Below are 19,261 nucleotides of genomic sequence, written 5' to 3' on the forward strand. Positions count from 1 at the left end.
GATCGCGCACCCACACAAAGGGTCGAGGAAACGACACGAACATATGTGCTGCGATCGCGTATACGAGCCTGCATTATCATGTCGACATTCGCGGTGTGATGTGATTCATAGCTCCTCGGATCATCGTGTTTTAAAGACACACTTATATATACATATACCTACGCAAGCGCAGTGCAGTGGTGTGTGCTATTTCTCTCTCCCTCTCTCTCTCGGCGAAGAGACGAGAACTAAGAAGATAATAAGCACATCAGGAACATCGCGGAGGAAGAATGACGTAGAGAATCATTCTCTACGGTCAACTGTAGTATTATCAAATCAAGTCCAGCCGCATAGAAGAAACAGGCATAGGCACGCATAGATATATCTATATACATACGTGCATTCCTATTTCCCAGTCAGCAGCGGGTATAGTGTCCGGGAATCACGCGAGGTGTCGGTTGCTGTTTGTGTGTTTTCGTCTCTCGGCTTTCTCTCTCGCTCCGTCTCTGTCTCTCATTCCGCTCCTCCCCTCATCGTCATCTGCGCCTCTGTCAGTGTAGGTATTATCGTCGTCGCGAGCCTACCACGGGAGTAGGCAGCTTTTCCAGGAGGAGGACGTCGACGTAGACATGGGCGACGGCAAGGAGAACGAGCGTCAACCGCTGCTCAAGAACGAAAATGTCAACTACAGCAGCAGCGAAGTGGCAGGTGAGTTGTGTGTTAACTTTATCGATATACTCGTTACTGTTTATTGTGGCTCTTTAAATCGTCGAGACGGGATGTATGCTATTTGGCTAATGCACCCAGGCAGTTGATGTATATACGCTTTTTATGCTCTTTGTGCTTTGGCTCGGATCTGAATGTGTTGAGAACGATGATGAGTTGGGTGGATCTGGATGTATGGAACGGATGGTTGCTTTGGAGAGATTTTGGATAGGAAGCTTTGGCCGAGTTGGGGTTTTGGAGCAGTGGTGTTTTGCTGGAATTGAATGTGCGTATGATAGGGACATTGTGAAATATTGAATTTTAGTTTAAATTCGTTACAAAGAATGTTGAAAATGTTGTAGAAGCTCCAATTTTCTTCAAGATAATTGATCGCTGACTAAAATAAATCAGTCACTCTTTTATCTTTGAGATTTCTTGTAATATATAATGTGTATAACTGGATCTTATTAAGTGATTCTTTGTGTGAATACAAAATGAAAGCAATGAACTGACTGTCACGGTAACAGTCAACTTTCCTATACGTTGGCATGATTCACAAAATGTAATAAACAGTTCAGATAAAGTGTACTTATAACATAGCTGACTTTGAAAACTGCTCTAGTACAGTTTATGAATCAATATACAGTAAATTCAATGCACAAGATAAAAACTTTTTAGAAATGTATCAAAATACAAAGATGTATCTATATCTATATCACATCCTTTAATTAGATAAATTAAATGACTGTTGTGCAGGAAGCAGGAAAACTTTCACATTGCATGAAACTGTTCAAATATACTCATACAAAGATAGTAATTGACACATTTAAAAGCTACTTTTAATCAACTGTAAAATATACGTGTATGAGTATTTACTCTAGTTTTGACTGAGTTATCATTAAGAGAATAATCTTCTGACCTTGAAGAAGTTACAACTGTTTTGACTTTTGCTGGATTTGTTGACTGTTTTACAGCACATATGAATATTAACTTTATTTAACAAATTTTCAGGAGCAGAAGCACAGCAGCAAGTTAATACGGTTGCTCCAATTGGTCCTGATGAATTGCCACCATCGTATCAAGCTAGTCAAGGTAGTATGCACATGGTTACCTGCCGAGTATGTCAAGCTATGATTGACATATCTGGCAAGAGAGATCAGCACGTTGTCAAGTGCAGTCAATGCAATGAAGCTACTGTAAGTTTGATACATTCTCCAAAATGTTATATGAGGATATCTTACTATAAAAGAATCTTGAAATAACTGTAACTGTATTTTGTAGCCGATCAAGAATGCTCCTCCTGGTAAGAAGTATGTGCGTTGTCCATGCAATTGCCTGCTCATATGCAAAAGTTCATCACAGAGGATTGCCTGCCCAAGGCCTAATTGTAAAAGAATTATTAATCTGGCACCAAGTCCGGTGACACCACCAGTCTTGTCAATGCCTGGAATGTGTCGAGTCTGCTGTGCTCATTGCCATGATACATTTTTGGTATGTATTACAATTTTTAGATTCTGACAGGGAAAACTACTTGAATGTGCTAATTAATATTACGTTTTTCAGTTTAATACATTGAACAATGCTTTGGCTCGTTGTCCACATTGTCGAAAAGTCTCATCTGTTGGACCAGATTTTGCAAGGGGACGTGGAATCCTTTTTATTATTCTTGGAGTTATCTGTTTAGTCCTTGGTATTGCTGTAACGGTAAGCTCAATAGTTTTCTAAAAATTTTATAATCAATCTATAAGAATGCTACAAAATCAATCAATTTTTTTATTTTTATTTTTCATTATTGTATAAGATTTCTCAATTTAAAAACTTAGTTCAAATTATCGAATGTTCGGAATTCGTGGTTACCAATGCGGAATAAAGTCAACAAACAGACGCGAACGGAGAAGCTATTGATAATATACATGTTGAATGAAGAAAAGAAATACAGATGTTAATGTTGAGTCATCACTATAATAGAACGCCCACGTATTTTTGCGGCCAAATATTGCTGAAACTGAGATTTTAGAAATCCGAACTAAAGAGACTTGATTTTGATGCGTAAAATTTAATATAGCTGATTATGATGCGAATGTACAAATAAAGCTTTACTATTAATTTTTATGAGCATTATTAACTGATAAATTATTTTTTCAAGGTTGGAACATATGCACTTGTAAAAGCAAATGGAGGAATTTATGTTGCTTATGTTGGTGAGTAACAATTTTATCATTTTTTTTTTACAACAAACTTAATAATAATTGCAGATAACTTAATCTTATTACAATTGAAAGTTTCAAAACATCCAAAAATGATTTCCAAATAAAACATATTAATTAGATTGCTTTCTTTTTAGGTGCATTCCTTTTAGCGCTTCTTTTCCTTGGAAGAAGCCTCTATTATTGTACAATGAAGATTAGTCTCATAGAGGGTCCCATGTAGTTTTATTAGAAATGTCGAAGGCTGTTAAATCGCAGAATAATTTTTATCATTATAATTGCATAATCGATTTAGATAAGTTTACAGTGAGTATGATTATAATAAATTAAACAAGCTATACGTGATTAAGAAAACACAGTAAACAAACTAAGAAAATATTTTTAGTACTGAAAACGATATAAATGGTTTTTTTTTTAAGCGATTGAACATGCTGCTTCTTCGATTCCTTAAGATTTAGTAAATATTTGAATTTTTCTCAAGATTTCTTTTTAATGAATGAACTATATAAAATCAAGCCATCGTTCCGACTGAACAGGCTCTGAAATCGAAGTAGACATTCAATTTCTTATCGATGTAACTTTAGATGACACTCGAACTATAAAGCGAGGCTACAATGAACAAAATAAAAAGGAAAAAACAGTTGGAACTCGGCACCCGACGTGTGATCCTTTAATGCATTAAAATGTACAAATCTACACTTTTTGTTCGCTTACTTACAACGTATTCAGCAATTCACGATTTAAAGAAGACATTATCAAAATTATTTTCTGCATCAAATATCAATTGCATACTAAAAACGTAATATATTAGTGATGTTTTTCTTTTTTTTTAAGATTCGAGTACATTTTGATTATTTCTTTTTTAAATCTATTAAGAAGAATCGATTAGAACCAAAAATTGTATATTTGAAAGTTTCACGCCTGAGCGCAATATATATGTATGCGAACGAGTATATAAAGTGAAAGATATACCGCATGTTAAAGTACGGATAACAGAGGAGATTGAATGAGAAAAAAAAGCTCTTCCACGTGATCGCGAAACTGTGACGCGATCTTAGACAGAGGACAGAGTTGCACTGAAATTATGTAGCCAATTTTTTTATATTTTTATTGTTTAATTTATACGTAAAAGTATCTCTCTTCTTAACATTTTCATTTGAAATTATTTGAAAAATGCTTTTGGGTATTGAGATAATATTTTCAGTAAAAATTATAAAGAAAAAAATAAATAAACGCGTAATTTTTTAATTTATTTTCTTAACTATTCCAATTGTACATTTGCTATTCTTTATTATTGCAGTACCGAGGATCTATTTTTCAGAATGGATAAGGCCATTGACAGAATTGAAAAATGATTTAGGTTATTCCTAAACCGTTTTAAAAGTTTTATAAATGTAATGATCTCTCTGTATATATTATGAAATTGTAAATTAAAACAAAAATAAATTTATTTTTTAATTTTTATCAAAATTACCTTTTTTTCCACGTAATGGGTTTTTCGACAAACGATCTGGTAAATATGAATTAAGCAAACATCTGACCAGTCTTGATAATTTTTACTGATAACGTTTTCTTAATTTCCTTCTAAACACTGATTTTGTAGAATAAAGTGACTCTGTTCTCTTGTAATTTATCATTCAAGAAACAGGTGACGTATTTCCCATTGACGTGGGTTTCAAGCATTATAAAAGCATTTGTTTTTAACACATAATCGAAAAGTTACACCTGCTACATTTTACTCGAATTCTTTGTCTTTTGCAAAGTATTTCTCCAGTATAAACAATATCACTCATATTTTTTTCCAGCTATAGTACGTTTATATATTAACAGGCAGGGTAGGATAGCATGACAAAAACAATAAGATTTTATATATAACAGTAAATAACGATAAAAACTAACGTAAAAGTGTAATTTGTTTTGAGAGATACAAGAAAAGGAGAAAAATGTTTTGCACTTTACTTTGTATATAATCAGGAAAAAGTGATGGGTCCTAAATAATGCGATTCAACTTTTTAAAGTCTGACGGAGTAATAATTACTAGGATTCTACGGATAAAAGTGTACCGCATTGAGTATTTCAACGGGATTTAATGTATAAAGTATGTGCATTGATGAAATTTCGTTGGAAAAATTATTAATGTGCAAAATAACGCAGAATTACTTTTTATTGCGCATTCTGTCTTATTGTTATTTTGTATAAAATTGAATTGAAACTTCATGTTAAATTAATTAATGAGTTATTGAAAAGTAATTCTGCGCCTTGATCTGCACACCTATACTCAAATCTTGCATGCGTCTTTTGATTCATGCAAAATTGGTTTTGTAAAATCTGTATTCGTCTGCATATTATCTGTAACGAAAATAAAAATTATGAATCTTATATGGTTTTTAATCATTATCAAACCCCAAAATGTTTAAAACAATTAATCAATTTATTTTATAATTTTCATACAAGAGTAAAGACGCCCTTATATAAAATAATGTTTATATTGATATGAATACTCATATTTTCAACAAAATAACGTCTAATTCTCGCATAATTTAATCGACGCATAATCTTTGTACACTTTTAATTAAATTTAAATATTAGAAAAAAATATATATTCCTATAAGTACAGTCTATGTTACATTTAATACAGTTACATATTTAAATTATCGTAAGAAATCGATATACAAATTTTCAAGGTACAAACAATGCTTGGATCATGTTGGTATATAGATATAAATGTACGAAAGTACGAGTAGGTATCTTTTGGCAGTAGTATTTTATCGAAAAACTATATAAAAAATAAGTATCTCTTTAAGGCAAGAACTTTACTGTTCTTTTTCGCGATTGTATCATGCTGAGTCGTCGCATTTAGTTGCACTATACTTCCAAGTTATTAAACATGCTTACCTTATCACATTTTAACACCTGAAAATCGTTAAACGACATACACTACGTTCTACATTACATGTGCAATAATTGTTAGATACATTAATTGAAATATTTTCACGGAATTGATAGAAATCTCTTCTTATACAAGCAACATTATAATACTTCTTGCTAGATTCGTAAAATATATCTGACGAAAAGCGTCAGCGTTTTTGGTTTCTATACATATATCAATCATACTTTTCAAACTCAACAGAATTTACAGTAGTCATTCATCCAGACTTAAATAGTTGTATGTACAAAATGTAACTTACAGTTAAGTGTGTATGTGTGTATATATATCAAGACCTATCGAAAATCGTCTTCCGCGCAAATTGACAATCTCCTCTCATACATATCACAATAATATGTATATAATATCTTTATCCCTATCAAAGATCTGTTCCTCTGTAGACAAGAATTGAAGCTTCATAGCAGTGACCGTAGATTGCTATTGTCAGATACGTAATTCTCAAGCCATCGTAATGATCAGTCGTTTTTGTGCTTGGCTGTGTAAGCCTCACGCGCGACTTTGCACAGCTGCTCGAACATGGCACGGCCGGTTTGCCTCACCAGCGATGTGAATTGGCTGTGTGATTTTTGCAGTAAAATGTGCGGATGATCGTATTCCTACAAAATGAATATCGTTGTGTAAACAGTTTTAAATAAAATAAAAGGAACGAATCTCAAAAATTCAGCAAATTACTCACCACAAGTCGTCCTCTATCCATAACAAGCACTTTATCACTATCCATAATGGTATTCAATCGATGCGCCACCGTCAGTACGGTACAAGGCGCGAATTTGGTACGAATGGTACGCTGGATCAGGGCGTCGGTTTGCGGGTCGACGTTGGCCGTCGCCTCGTCCAGCATCAGTACGCGATTGTTTCGCAAAATAGCTCGAGCTAAACAGATCAGCTGACGCTGTCCGACGCTGTAATTCGAGCCGCGGTCGAGAACTCGATTATCTAGGCCGTGACCGCTTGCTATCACGGCGTCTTTCAGTTCGACCTATTAAAATACACATTGGTTAAATTTAGAAAAATAACTGGAAAAAACTTCATGCTGCTGCATATAGTTTTTATGTACCTCTTCCAAAACTGCCCACAGAAGCTGGTCGGAGAATTCGTTGAAAGGATCCAAATTGCGACGTAGAGTTCCCGAGAACAGAACGGGATCCTGGGGAATGATCGAGATGTTTTTGCGCAAGTCCTCTAACGCGATGGTCCCGGTATCGATTCCGTCGATCTCTATGACACCATCGACCATGGCTAGTCTGAACAGAGCGGAAATGAGGGACGACTTTCCGGCTCCCGTTCTTCCAACGATTCCGACCTGTGTTTGTATATCTTTAATAAACGATATCTATGGAAGAAAGGATGAAAAAAAAAATCATCGCCTACCTTCTCCGTAGGCTTGATCCTGAGCGTAAGTCCCTTGAGCACCGGGGGTTCTTCCTCGGCGTACCTCATGTAAACTCCCTTAAATTCAATGCAACCATGACTGGGCCAGTCTTTGGGCGTCTCGGCTATACTCTCCTCGATCTCCCGTGCAGCTTTCTTCTTCTTTTTCATCAACATGCCTTTGTCTCTTAGATTAGGCTCAGGCGTCAGGTCGGTGTACTCGAGGACTCGCTCAACGGACATCAGCTGGTTCGTCACCTCGGCGCTTTGACGCATTCCCCACTGGACCATACCCGTCAACGCCATCACCTGCGTTATCGCCAGACCCACCTGACCTCCCGAGAAGTCTGTAAAGTGAAGTAGGAATTATTAGAACTTGAATTTTATACTATATTTTGCAGAGAAGAGAATCGAAGCTGTTAGAACTTACTGTCTTCTAAAAGAAGAAAGCTGAAGGTCACCAAAGTGGTGAAGATGAAGCAGCAGATGTCGAGGGAGAAGCCGAAGGCACTACTCGTCGCGATGAACATGTACCAAGAGGAAGTGTGCACGTCCTGGAACTTATCGAACTCCTTCTTAAGAATAGTTTCAGCGTTATAGGCTCTTATAGTGGACAGGCCGTTGAGAGTTGCGTTAAGGTGTGTGAACACTGGGGATCGAGCTGCAACGTAAAGATTATTTCATTTAGCAATGTTACCAAACTCAATGAACTCGTTCTTTCATTCGTACTTACTCATTCCCTCAAGCCTCTTCACGTTCTTGCTAGTCTTCAGGTAGACCCTTCTGATAAAGAAGAACACAATCGCGATGGCACAAAGAGGCACCAGGAAGATAGGGTTGACGGCGCAGGCTACCACGATCGCACCAACCATCGCGAGGATGATCTGGCCCGCGTCCAGCATCGCTTTTGGCAGTAACTCATCGATAGCTCCCATATCCTTCGAGAACCTGTTGAGGATTCTACCGCTGGGGTTAGTATCGAAGAATCGCATCTTCGCACGAATGAGAGCACCGAAAACGAGGTCGTGAATACGCTGGTTACAGCTCAAACAGATGTTGTAAAAGGTAATGGAACGGATCATGCCTATGAAGAAAATCGAGAAGACGACAGCCGAGTATACGTAGATGTAGTTATTTCGCGGGTACAGGTCCGCCTCGTCCAGAACTGTGGCGTTACGTCTCACTATTAACTCTGTGCCATTTTGCTCCTGCTCGTGGAGGTCTTTGTAGTAGGCTCGGGATTCTTCGGCGGTTACACTGAAAAGCGAAATATCGATTTAGTTTACTCTCTTTTACCACGACATTGTCGAATTCTTGTGCGTGTGTACTCACAGTATTGTGACGAAGTAATCGTTGAAGCTAGTTACGCACTGGGTAATGAGAAACAAGAATATTATCACGCCCAAGTACATGATGTTCGATCCAACTCTAAAGTATTCCACCAGAAGACTACCCTTTACGGCACCACGAGACGTTCCCTCGATCTTGTCAGCCAACTGCTCTTGGTCCGCCTCCTCGTCTTCTCCGTCCGTCTCCCCACCGCTGGGATTCGGTGTTCGACTCTGTAAAATCACAATCGTGTCATACACTTTCCTACAAGAGACAAATTAAATTCAGTTTACAGGTCCAAAACTCACTCTGGTACTGGACGAAGAGAACTGCCGTCTGATGTGAGATCTTTCAATGGAGGAGTCATCGCTCGTATCTCCAGCCTTTTCCTCGGCAATGAGAGTACCGTATTCTGGGTGTGCAGTGAGCAGTTTGTGATAGTCGGTGTACTGCTTGATTTTACCCTGGTCTATAAGGATGATTGCATCAGCGCCTTTGATGAACTGAAGCTGATGCGTCGCCAGAATGCGAGTCTTGCCATACAGGTACTTCTGAATGCAGTCTTTGAACAAGTGCTTGCCGACGTGGGTGTCAACCTGCAAAATCGACCTCGGAATTACAGCGATATTCCAACATGTAGACACTACTATTCGTTAAACATCCTTACCGCACTCAACGGATCATCCAGTAGGTAGATATCCGCCTGCCTGTAGATCGACCTCGCCAAATTGATCCTAGCTTTCTGTCCTCCGGATAACGAGCCTCCTCTCTCTCCAACGATGGTCTGATCACCGTGAGGAAACTGTTTAAAATCTTTCTGCAAAGCACAAGCCTTAACCACCTTCTGGTATCTCTGTCTGTCGAACTCTTGGCCGAAGATGATGTTCTGCCTGACGCTGGAGCCAAAGACCCAGGCCTCTTGACTGGCGTAGCTGATGCCACCCTTGACCCTGACGTTACCCTCGATCAGGTTGATCTCGCCGAGGACAGTGGAAAGAAGGGAACTCTTGCCCGAGCCAACCATTCCGATGACTATGTAGAGCTTGCCTTTTTCCACCTCCAGGTTGACGTCCTCGAGGGTCGTCTCCGATGAGTGGATCTCCCATTTGGCCGTAACATGGTCAAGTTTCACCGCCCAGGTATCACGAGAATCGAGGTTATGGTTACTACTGCTGTTTGGGATCAAATTTTTATTATCGTTTTACGAATTTAAGTATTTTTAGCATCTTTCAATTTACACCAAATCTCTCAACCCACCTGATATTGTTAACGTGATAACCATCTTTCGCATCGCCATTGGCCTGCTTCTTCAGCAAATCGCTCGCCAACACAGCCAAATTCTGGTCCCTATTGGCCGATCTATCGCCGTAGCCCACATCCTCGTCGATGTACGGCAGATCCTGCTTAAGACTCCTGGTCGAATTGTACTTGGAATCTATGTTGACGCTTCCGTTGCTTGTCGAGAAGAGCAGATCGTTGGTGACGTTACCGGTCTGGAACTCCTCGAAAGTCAAGAAGGTCTGGAGTCGCCTCAACGCGACGAGACACTCGGCTATCTCGGCGAAGCCACGCACAAACATACCGGTCATGGTCTGCGCGAGGATGTTGAAGTAGGACGAGAAGACGAAGACCTTATCAGCGGTGAGGTTTTCACCGGACAGCATCAGCGTCAGTAGGGTCATGAAGAGCGCGCAACGTGTCGTGAACAGATTGAAGGTCATGTAGATGCCTCGGATGTAGGAAGCCTTCCGGACGACCCTAAGCTCGAGCTTACGAGCCAGACCCACCAGTGCGCAGAAGGGTTTCTCCCAGGCGTACATTTTGATCACTTGAACGCCGGAGATTATCTCGTCCATCAGTCTGACTCGCTCGTCGGTTTTTATCGCCGTTTGCAGACGGAACTTCGAGGACAGCTTGCCGGTGTAAGCTGTTTCGGCGTGAAAACGTTCCCATCAGATTGGTGTATTCTTTGAATTAATTTTAAAACGAACGAGGCAACACTTACACTGGATAGGAGCGACTATGAAGACGGCGATCATGCCGATTGGCCCAGCCCAACCAGCTTCGCGGTAGAGGAAGTACGAGATGATGACGGCGGATATCGGCGCCGACCACATGTGGTGAAGGGTAATCGAGACCAGGTCGAATCGGTTGACATCGTTCGCCACGAGGTTCACCACCTTGCCTGGAGCCGTCTCGCCGAGAGCAGTGAGATTTAGCTTCAGTGCCTGTTTTTAATGAATCAACGATTAGAGCTCGTCATCCATTTTATTTTTTTATCAACCATCAAAAACTAGTTTTTGCAATTTGAAAAAAAAGCTCGTAAACTAAAATACCTTTCTATAAACAATGGAGCAGACGGCAATGCGGATCCTGCTTCCAATGTGAAACGCATCGAAAAGACCCTGGTTCATGGTAATAGCGTTTATGGCTATGGCGATTGATATTCCACCGGCGTAACATAGCGCCGCCTCGTAGGTAGTCGTCGGCTCTGGTTTGAAGTGCCTGAGCAGAGCGCCGAGTAGTATTGGTGTGCCCAACCTGTTTAAGGAAATCCGGTCTCATTATGCTAATCGTGTTATTTAAAATTATTTATAAAGAGCTTGACTTTAACTGCGTTTCGATAAGAGGAAAAAAAAACGGCTACTGGAAAAATCGGTATCGGAGATTTCGGAGACCGGCCGGCAGATAAGAATCATCAGCAATTATTCCATTGTCCACGATTAAATCTTTGTCACTAACGTATTTGTGGCTACAGTATTTTTCCCACACTCACCTCAAAACAAACTCGTTGAGTATCTGAATCAATCCCAGGATAAAATACTCGAAAAGGAACGTTCGAAAGACTGTTTTCAAGAGGTTCGGTCGCCTTTGCACTTTCCTCGCGTTCGAAACTTCGGCCAGCCATCGTCTGTGAAGGATAAAGAAGACTCGTGTAAACAGGAGGATAATTGAAGGACACTAGCGTTATTTATTCGTCTCGGACGTTTCCGCCGTTACGCAAGACAACTGTACATTCCCGTATACTCACTTTTCCAACCGATCACCCAGTACGGCGGACCTGTCAGTGCTCACTGGATCGTAGAGGTCCTCCGGTCCGAGAACCTTGCTGTAGCCCTTTTTGAACAAGCCAACCGTCCACCTTTAATTCAAACGAGATTCGTACGTTAAAATTATTTAAAATCAAATCGAAAACACAAAGAAACACGGTCTTGTTCGCACTATCTCGTGTCGCTGACGTGCCGGGGAATACTGATGATGAGTCGCCGATCGTTATCGGCGATTTCGTTAAATTAACGATATACACACGCATTGTACTCACCACCAGAATAGAACTGAAAACGTGTTGGCATTTTCCCTCGGATTGGGATTATGAGTAACTTTCGTATTGTCCATGATCGTAGCGTCTCATCGGATGCCCAGTAGCATCCATTCAGGTTCCAAGAATCTCGATTAGGTGGAATGATCGGTATTTACACTTTCAGGAATTAATGACACTTTATCTTGATCCTTCACACTGCAAATTGCATGTTTAATTGGCACTAGATAACGGGACACAAATCTTCTATAATCGTTGACGTTGACGCTCGGACTCGTGACGATCGATTGCTCCACTCAGCGTATTCCTGTATTTATATAAGAAAATTCAAGAGTTAATTATCGCCGCTTTATCGTGTTATCTGTGTGAGCTTATATCGGCAATAAACTATGTCTCGTAAGGTATAAGTTGCGACGATGATACCCTATATATTGTGAAAAGAAGTTGCACTTATACACTGCTGTGTAAGCGCGTGGGAAAACAGTGATGGATTAATTTTTTGATTTTAAAGATTAGATAGAGTCATCTATTATAGATTTCCATCGTGAGTCATGTACATGCCGATCACGATTTTTTTCTAGTGTCTCGTTATCAATGCTGATGATGGGACAGTGAATCTCCGACGCTTTCAAGTTTGTTTTGTATACACAAATACAATTTACGTACTACTTCATATCAGTTTTTTTTTGTCACTTTGAAATCGAGCTCTTATACCGAAGTATTTTCTTCCATTTAATCTCCTTGTCGAAACGCGATACTCAGTCGTGCAATGACTCGCAATGACGCTGCATTACAAGTTGCACCACAATCGCCAAAACTAACGTAAATAACGCTTTGTGCCAACATAAATTATTCAATCTATTTTGCCAACGAACATTGCTTCCTTATCACCTACACTCAAAAGTTCTGGAGTCATTTAAATACCATAATGTCAGTCTTAGTCTGCGACTCTCATAACCGGGGTTTTATATAATTTCATCATATAAGTATAAGAAAACGAAGTGACTACGTCGTTTTACATTCTTCTTCTCATTCTTACAACGTACGGAACACAGTAGTATAACATTCGACAGCAACATGTTGTAAAAATGCTGTTTGCGGAATGACATGCCTGATAATATTGTCAAACCTTACGGGAAGTACGTTATTTTTTTGTTTTTTCATGCAATTACGAATCACAGTGTCAACCAATTTGGATTAGGATTTCGAGAAATCACAGTGTATTTTGATAATTTCGCGAGCTAATAAGCTAATTCTGCTATATGGATGTACTTTTCTACGATAAGATAAGACATTCAGACAATAGTGACGCATCGAGTGTTGTGTGATCACAATCATTATTGAGCCAACTGGAAGCTGATGAATACGAAACAGATATTTTGCATAAATAATCCGAGCAATTACATAACCAAAATCAATGCCCACGACATCCGGTCGCGTCTTAAAATAGCGAGAGCAATAATCGTTGGAATAAATTAGCAATAACAATAGAATATCTCCAAACTAATCTTCGAACTTAACTACAACGACACACGCAGTTCCATCGCATCCAAACCGCTCATTGTCTCGTCGAGCTATGAGCGCCTCTGTTTTCCATCCTCGTACTCGACGCTTTGAAATAAAACTCGATCGGACGTGCTATACTATACTGGAATCTCAATTGGTTGCACACAACGCACAGATCCTGACAATCAACGATCGAATCGGAGAGTCATGCTTGCCTTTTACTTAGCTTAATCACCGCTATCACACACGCCTGTATCTTTTCTACAATTGCGGAAGATAGAAGTGCGTTTACACATAGTTGTGTTGAGTTGAAAACATTTATTTTGATGATTCAAAAATTATACTTCGTGTGATGTACAGCACACGCGCCAGCTAGCTTCGTCATTTAAATACACACCTTGATTTGTTTGCGTTTTTTGTTACGTTTTTGAGCTTGTAAAATTACACAGATTCACATCGTCTCTTGCTCAATGAACGACAGAAATTTTAATTGTCGACGAGTCGAGCGATAATCTATGCGTAGGACGTTGTATAAAAAACGAGCTCATGTACTATCTCACAGTGAGTTGACACCTCGTATTGTTTGTTTACATGGAGATTAGGGCTGATCGAGATGCCTTACACAACATCCTGAGATTCGTAGTGGTAGGCTGCTCTGGATAAGTTATTTTATCTTATCTGAAGATTATACGCAGGTGATATGTAAAATCAGACTCTTTAACCTTTTGTTATGGTCGTGATGCTTAGTCATTGCATGGAAGCTTACGCGATGATTTTGCACATTTTTGAATCTGTCGACACGTATTATGAGACCGTTTATTTCTTAATTTCCGTCGGTTATTTTTTCTTTATAGTCGGTAAAAGCTCAAACTGTGAAATACACTTTGAAAAAGGCGAAAGTTATGAACATGGTATAACGGTCGCACAGTATAAGACGCAAAACGAACAATGACGCATTGCAAAAGCGAAAGATTTCCTCCAACTAAAATTAGTTGTAAATTTCAAACTTTTATGCTGGAAGTCGTTAAAAAAATCTCCATGATACTGAATTTTCTCTCGCGATGCTTACTGCAGAGTCATAAAAACCGTAAAAGATAAAATCCATTCATCGCGAGCTGAATCAGCGGCAGCTGGAGATTACGAGAATGAAAAAAAAAAAAAAAAAAAAAAAGTGAGCTGAAGCAAAATACAGAGCTGCCTTTGTGCTTCTGGCGAAGTCGAAGGGATGCACAGATCCTCGGAAACGCCCAGTCACGAGTTATGAAACAGAGAATTCAACGAGAATCCAACGAGCTGCAGCAGCAATATCAGGTGTATTACTTATGGTTACGTAGCAGTTTGTGCAAAAAAGAAGGAAAGAAAAAAGCACCAGCTGCGATTGCGACAATACAAACAACCTTGAGGCGATTCTGGCTGTTAGGAAAATTTGCTCGTTTCTCGAACAAGTACGCGATAATCTGCGAAATATGTATTATAAGTTTCGGTCAGCGATGTCACGTTACATTACATTATACTTTACAAAAATAATTAACATCTCCATGAGACGGATGAGCTTTCTAGTATCGCAAAAATCGGCTTAATTAGCTGGTAATTACATAGGCTAAGCTGATAACGACACAAACGTCGTCGTCTCCAAGTTATTACTCCTTTCCTTCTGCTGTGAGATAAAGAATTCAGAGTGAAACAAGCTGCCGCGCAATATCCCGCTAGAAACTTTAAATAAATCAGAAAATTAATCAGTCCTTATCAATGTCAAAAGATGCTGCTGTCGCCAATGTGTGATAATTCAGCACTTTGCGGAGCAATCATCGACGCACACGTGATAAGAAACGAGCCAAGAGAGACGGCGAAGGTCACGGTAGCCGCGCAAATTAATTCGAATCGTGATGACGACGACTAATATGCCTTACAAAGACTTGGTTCGATCTTTTGACGTTTATACGGTAATCGTATAGCTATAGTTATTTTTATTTTTCAACCGAAAAACTTTTACAATCGTATGAAAAAATGTCCACGTTATCAATAAACGAGCACAAAGTTCCGGAACAATTACTGTGAAAGGAGTCGTCTTCGAGAGCTGAAAAACCGCAACCGTTATACTCCAATGAATGATGTCACACGCACTTAAGCGCCGTAGGTGCTATATATACTGTTATATAATTTCCGGCACGACGACGGGACGCTATGCCAAAAGCGATTCAGTTATCGAGTCAAGTGAACAGCGTAAGAAAATCAACTGCTCTGCGGTCCGACAAACCGATTGAAGAGAGTACAAGTGTCGCTGATAAAAAGACTGCGAAAGAAATTGATTTTTTTGCCGGCTCTTAGTTTGTACGCAAATTTCGCGGTGGGTTGCGTGATATTGAATATGATTAGGATATAAACGACGTTGAATTTTTTTTTGCAAAAAATGAGAAAGACACTAAGTGCGATTTCGCAACGAAGCTTTTGGATCACTGAATCTGATTACAGAGTACAGAACTTCTAAATTCGTAAATCGGTTCACTGACAAAAGCATATGCTGCGCAGCAGCGTAGTGAAAAACAGCTCGAATGAGAGACACTCTCGGAGATAATGCAACGGGTATATGTGTAATTCGCGCTTTAAATTTCCCGCAAACAATGATAAAGCACTTATCTCGTTTAATTTGAGAGCAAGAGACACATCTCTGGGAGTGAGAATTGATCACGATAACCGTCGCGCGTAATCGATTAACCTCGAGTATAAATCATCGTGATTCGCGGCTTTTTAAATTAATCCGATACGTATACGTCAACGCAAAATATTCGTCGCAAGAGCGAGTAAACAACAATTAAACTTCAATTAAGACGAGCAGTGTAAAGAATTCTTTCCAAATGATCCGCGTGTGGATGTGCAGTTTCAGCCGCGTCGACTGCACCCCGTACAATAAGTTCACTGAACGGATGTGCGACTACTGATGCGGCACGCGCTATATACACCTCGAAGAAAAAACAAATATATCAGTCGTTAAATCTCGATCCAGCACGGACTGCTACCGTTTTTTGTACGTTATTTACAAGTGTATCCCATCGAGATAACAGATCTATGTACTCAGCTAAAGTGTCATATCCCCTTATTATTATTGTTATCTGAACAATATAGTCGACCTACAAGAGGAAGAGATACGTGAGCACGAAAATAAAAAATAATCCCGCGCACAGATTAAATCAAAGCCAAGCAATAATCATTCCCAAGAAGAATAAACCCGCGAGGCAACGAAAAAAAAAAACATCGGCTGCAGACTGTTATTTTTTTTTTTACTCGCCTCTCGTCGCTCCCACGAGTTTTCGCAGCGGCACTATATAACGAGCCAAGTTCATCGCACTACACGACGAGCGACGAATTACTGTTCCTGTCGACGCCGGTCGCCGGCAATTGAGGAACGCGCGCGAGAGCCAGCCTTTCCTGTTAATTCAAGTGAGTATCAGATGATGATGATGATGATGATGATGATGATGATGATGAACCTGCGCTTGGGTTGGGCGCTGCCTCTCGTTATGCTCCGCTGAGGGCAGTCTTCGATTAATACTCGCTATACGCATAGAGATCCCACGTGGTTTACAGTCGCTTATCGCCATGGCGAGCGAGCCATACGTCCGCACGTGCTGGTCATCGCTTTGCGAGAGGCTATTTATGGCTATTTATGAGTCGGTGCTGGGAAGAAAATTTGGAGAAGCTGCTGCATGTCGACAGAATCGTTTTAACGAAAGTTGGGTTCCATGCAAATTTGTCGAGCTTTATCGACAGAGAGATAAAGGATTGAATATCTTTTGGGCCATGTGCGTAACATTGATTTCTCTTTTATGTAGCGAGATAAGGTAAACGGCAAATGTTTGATGTATGAGCCCGATAAAAGGCGCGAGTTGGACTTTTTTATATTTTCATTCTATATAATAATACTCTCGTGCGTTTACCAGCTGTTCGTGTCTAGCCGAGCGAACGAGAATAAATCGATTAGTCTCAACAGTGCGATTAAAAACACAATGAAAATTCCTGCATACTTGTCATCGATTTCAGATATATTTTTTCTCTCGAAGTTACGACTTCGAGAATTCCCTCTCGTAACGCAATAACGAGCCTTTCCTTCGCAAAAAGTGACGAGAGAGCTGGAAACTTTCCTCCCTATTGTTTCAATTATAAAAGTAATCAATCTGAACCCCATTCTTGCGCTTCTCGCAGTTCAGATACACGAATTTTTATTCTGATGCCTTACGAACTCGTTCCGAATAATTAGTTTGCGCAATCGCGAGAAACGCTTTTGCCCAAAATACGACTACACGCTATTTATCGCAGAGCCAACTCCGTGACACTTCCGTGGCACACATCGGGGATACTCATAAATCTCATTTCGTTGCCCTTTTTCTTACAATCTCGGGAGTAAAATTGACACTCGCAATAAGAGAGAGAGAGATAGAGAAGAAAAACAGCAGTAAGTATAGTTTCTCAACCTACTTTCCAACGGAAACGCGACGTCGATCAAGTAATTTCTCACTGTAGGATAGAATGGCCATAAGTCGAATTTCAGAGTAAGAGATTTTTCGACCGAAAATGACTTGCAGAAAGATGCGTACGTGTTTGGGATAAAAGGAGGTCGTGAGTCGACGTTTTTGTTTTCGGTCAGGTGCATGGCAGTGCGATTAGACCGAAGTGGTCAGTGTTTTCGAATTATCGAGAATCATTGATTTCTAACGACATAGTCCTCGTACCCATGTGCTTTTTCAAACGAACCGCTAGTCCAGAATTCAAACAACATCCCTCTGTTAGCCCTCCGATGGTGAACTCGAGCCTCTTACTAATAGAATAAGTAATTACGCTCGAAGCGAAAAGAGAGCCGCACGTGCGAGAGTAGCACAACAATAACAAAATAACACACACACACACACACACCAACCTGTCACAGCAGACGGCGTTCTTCTGCAGTCGTGGTAAGTAACATGTGGTAAGTATATATAGGTACTCGCAGTTCAGGAACCTTAACCTCTTCTCTCCCGTCCTTTTTAATCCTCTTCTCGGCGTATTCCGCTAGCTGTATTCAGGCACAATTATGTCACCTGTGAACCTCTGATCTGTGAAAAACTCGCCGTAGAGACACACTGAGAAGCAGTGTGGGTATATACACATGCACTGCAGCCACGCGGTGTAAACGGTACGCGTGAGTGGGCCCGCCGAAGGCAACTGACGCGTGATCGTTGTGATCTACGTTATATACAGGCCCGTCAGCCACTGGTGAGTACAGTATAGTTATATAGCTTGTCCCCTCCAAACAGCTGCTGCTAGATCAGCAGCCTCCGATTGAGAGAGAGCTGAGCTGAGTTGCTTCATTGCTTGTATACCCTAACCTCAATCGCCACGTGATGTGCCTCTTTCTCTCTCTGTGTATACATGCGCGCATTCGGAGCCCCTATTTAGCGGAGTGTTATTGTAATACTGTGCGCGAGTATACTTAGTTATTATGGATTGGGACGAGTATTTGGTGTAACAAGAGAAAAGGTTCGACGAATACTTTCTTAGTGGATGCGCCTATTTATTACATTATTTTTAGAAAATATTCTTCAAAATAAGGTATGATAGCTTCTCAGTATGCTTATAGTCGGTTATATGCGCGATTAGCTCGCAACGAAAACATCATGCACAAAAAGTAACCGCGTGTACGAAACGCTGTTTTGTTTGAAAATACAATGTTGGGACGCGGTTAACCAATTTGCAAATTTTCAATTGTAAATTATTAAGTTGCAACGCACTTTTTTAAAAATACTTTGAACCGTCATTCAGCCTTCAAAATACGAAATATTTATGATGATTCACTATTTAATGACTAAAATGACTAAATTATCTTAATTATAAAATAAAAATTTGTTAACGCGTGTGACTCAGCGT

General features: G+C 39.9%; 2 protein-coding genes across 6 annotated transcripts; one reads left to right on the forward strand and one right to left on the reverse strand.

Annotated features, from left to right (window-relative positions):
* The first annotated feature begins 4 nt into the window (after positions 1–4).
* Positions 5–5,270, forward strand: LOC100120829 (type 1 phosphatidylinositol 4,5-bisphosphate 4-phosphatase). 4 transcript variants are annotated; one of them, XR_004345055.1, is made up of 8 exons: positions 5–348; positions 540–687; positions 1,696–1,880; positions 1,966–2,175; positions 2,248–2,388; positions 2,831–2,885; positions 3,029–3,197; positions 4,192–5,270. XR_004345055.1 is itself a non-coding variant. In XM_008208797.4 (7 exons), exons 2-7 carry the CDS (start codon positions 609–611, stop codon positions 3,112–3,114), a joined length of 756 nt encoding a protein of 251 aa, XP_008207019.1. In that variant the 5' UTR covers positions 76–348; positions 540–608; the 3' UTR covers positions 3,115–5,270. The 4 variants fall into 4 exon arrangements, 1 of the variants encoding a protein (XP_008207019.1); XR_512273.4 differs by having other exon boundaries at positions 22–687; positions 3,311–5,270; XR_512274.4 differs by having other exon boundaries at positions 22–687.
* On the reverse strand, positions 3,708–18,601 carry LOC100120811 (multidrug resistance-associated protein 4). 2 transcript variants are annotated; one of them, XM_008208796.4, is made up of 16 exons: positions 18,276–18,601; positions 11,861–12,164; positions 11,570–11,680; positions 11,315–11,449; positions 10,875–11,079; positions 10,544–10,766; positions 9,796–10,465; positions 9,206–9,707; positions 8,847–9,134; positions 8,542–8,771; positions 7,943–8,466; positions 7,640–7,870; positions 7,210–7,556; positions 6,896–7,141; positions 6,515–6,817; positions 3,708–6,434 (listed from the first exon to the last, which is right to left on the reverse strand). In XM_008208796.4, exons 2-16 carry the CDS (start codon positions 11,932–11,934, stop codon positions 6,294–6,296), a joined length of 4,230 nt encoding a protein of 1,409 aa, XP_008207018.1. In that variant the 5' UTR covers positions 11,935–12,164; positions 18,276–18,601; the 3' UTR covers positions 3,708–6,293. The 2 variants fall into 2 exon arrangements, with proteins under 2 accessions (XP_008207018.1, XP_001604413.2); XM_001604363.6 differs by having other exon boundaries at positions 9,206–9,710; positions 18,276–18,600.
* Positions 18,602–19,261: the final 660 nt, after the last annotated feature.

This window comes from Nasonia vitripennis, chromosome 5 (assembly GCF_009193385.2).
Source record: "Nasonia vitripennis strain AsymCx chromosome 5, Nvit_psr_1.1, whole genome shotgun sequence".
In the NCBI taxonomy this organism is placed as follows: domain Eukaryota; kingdom Metazoa; phylum Arthropoda; class Insecta; order Hymenoptera; family Pteromalidae; genus Nasonia; species Nasonia vitripennis.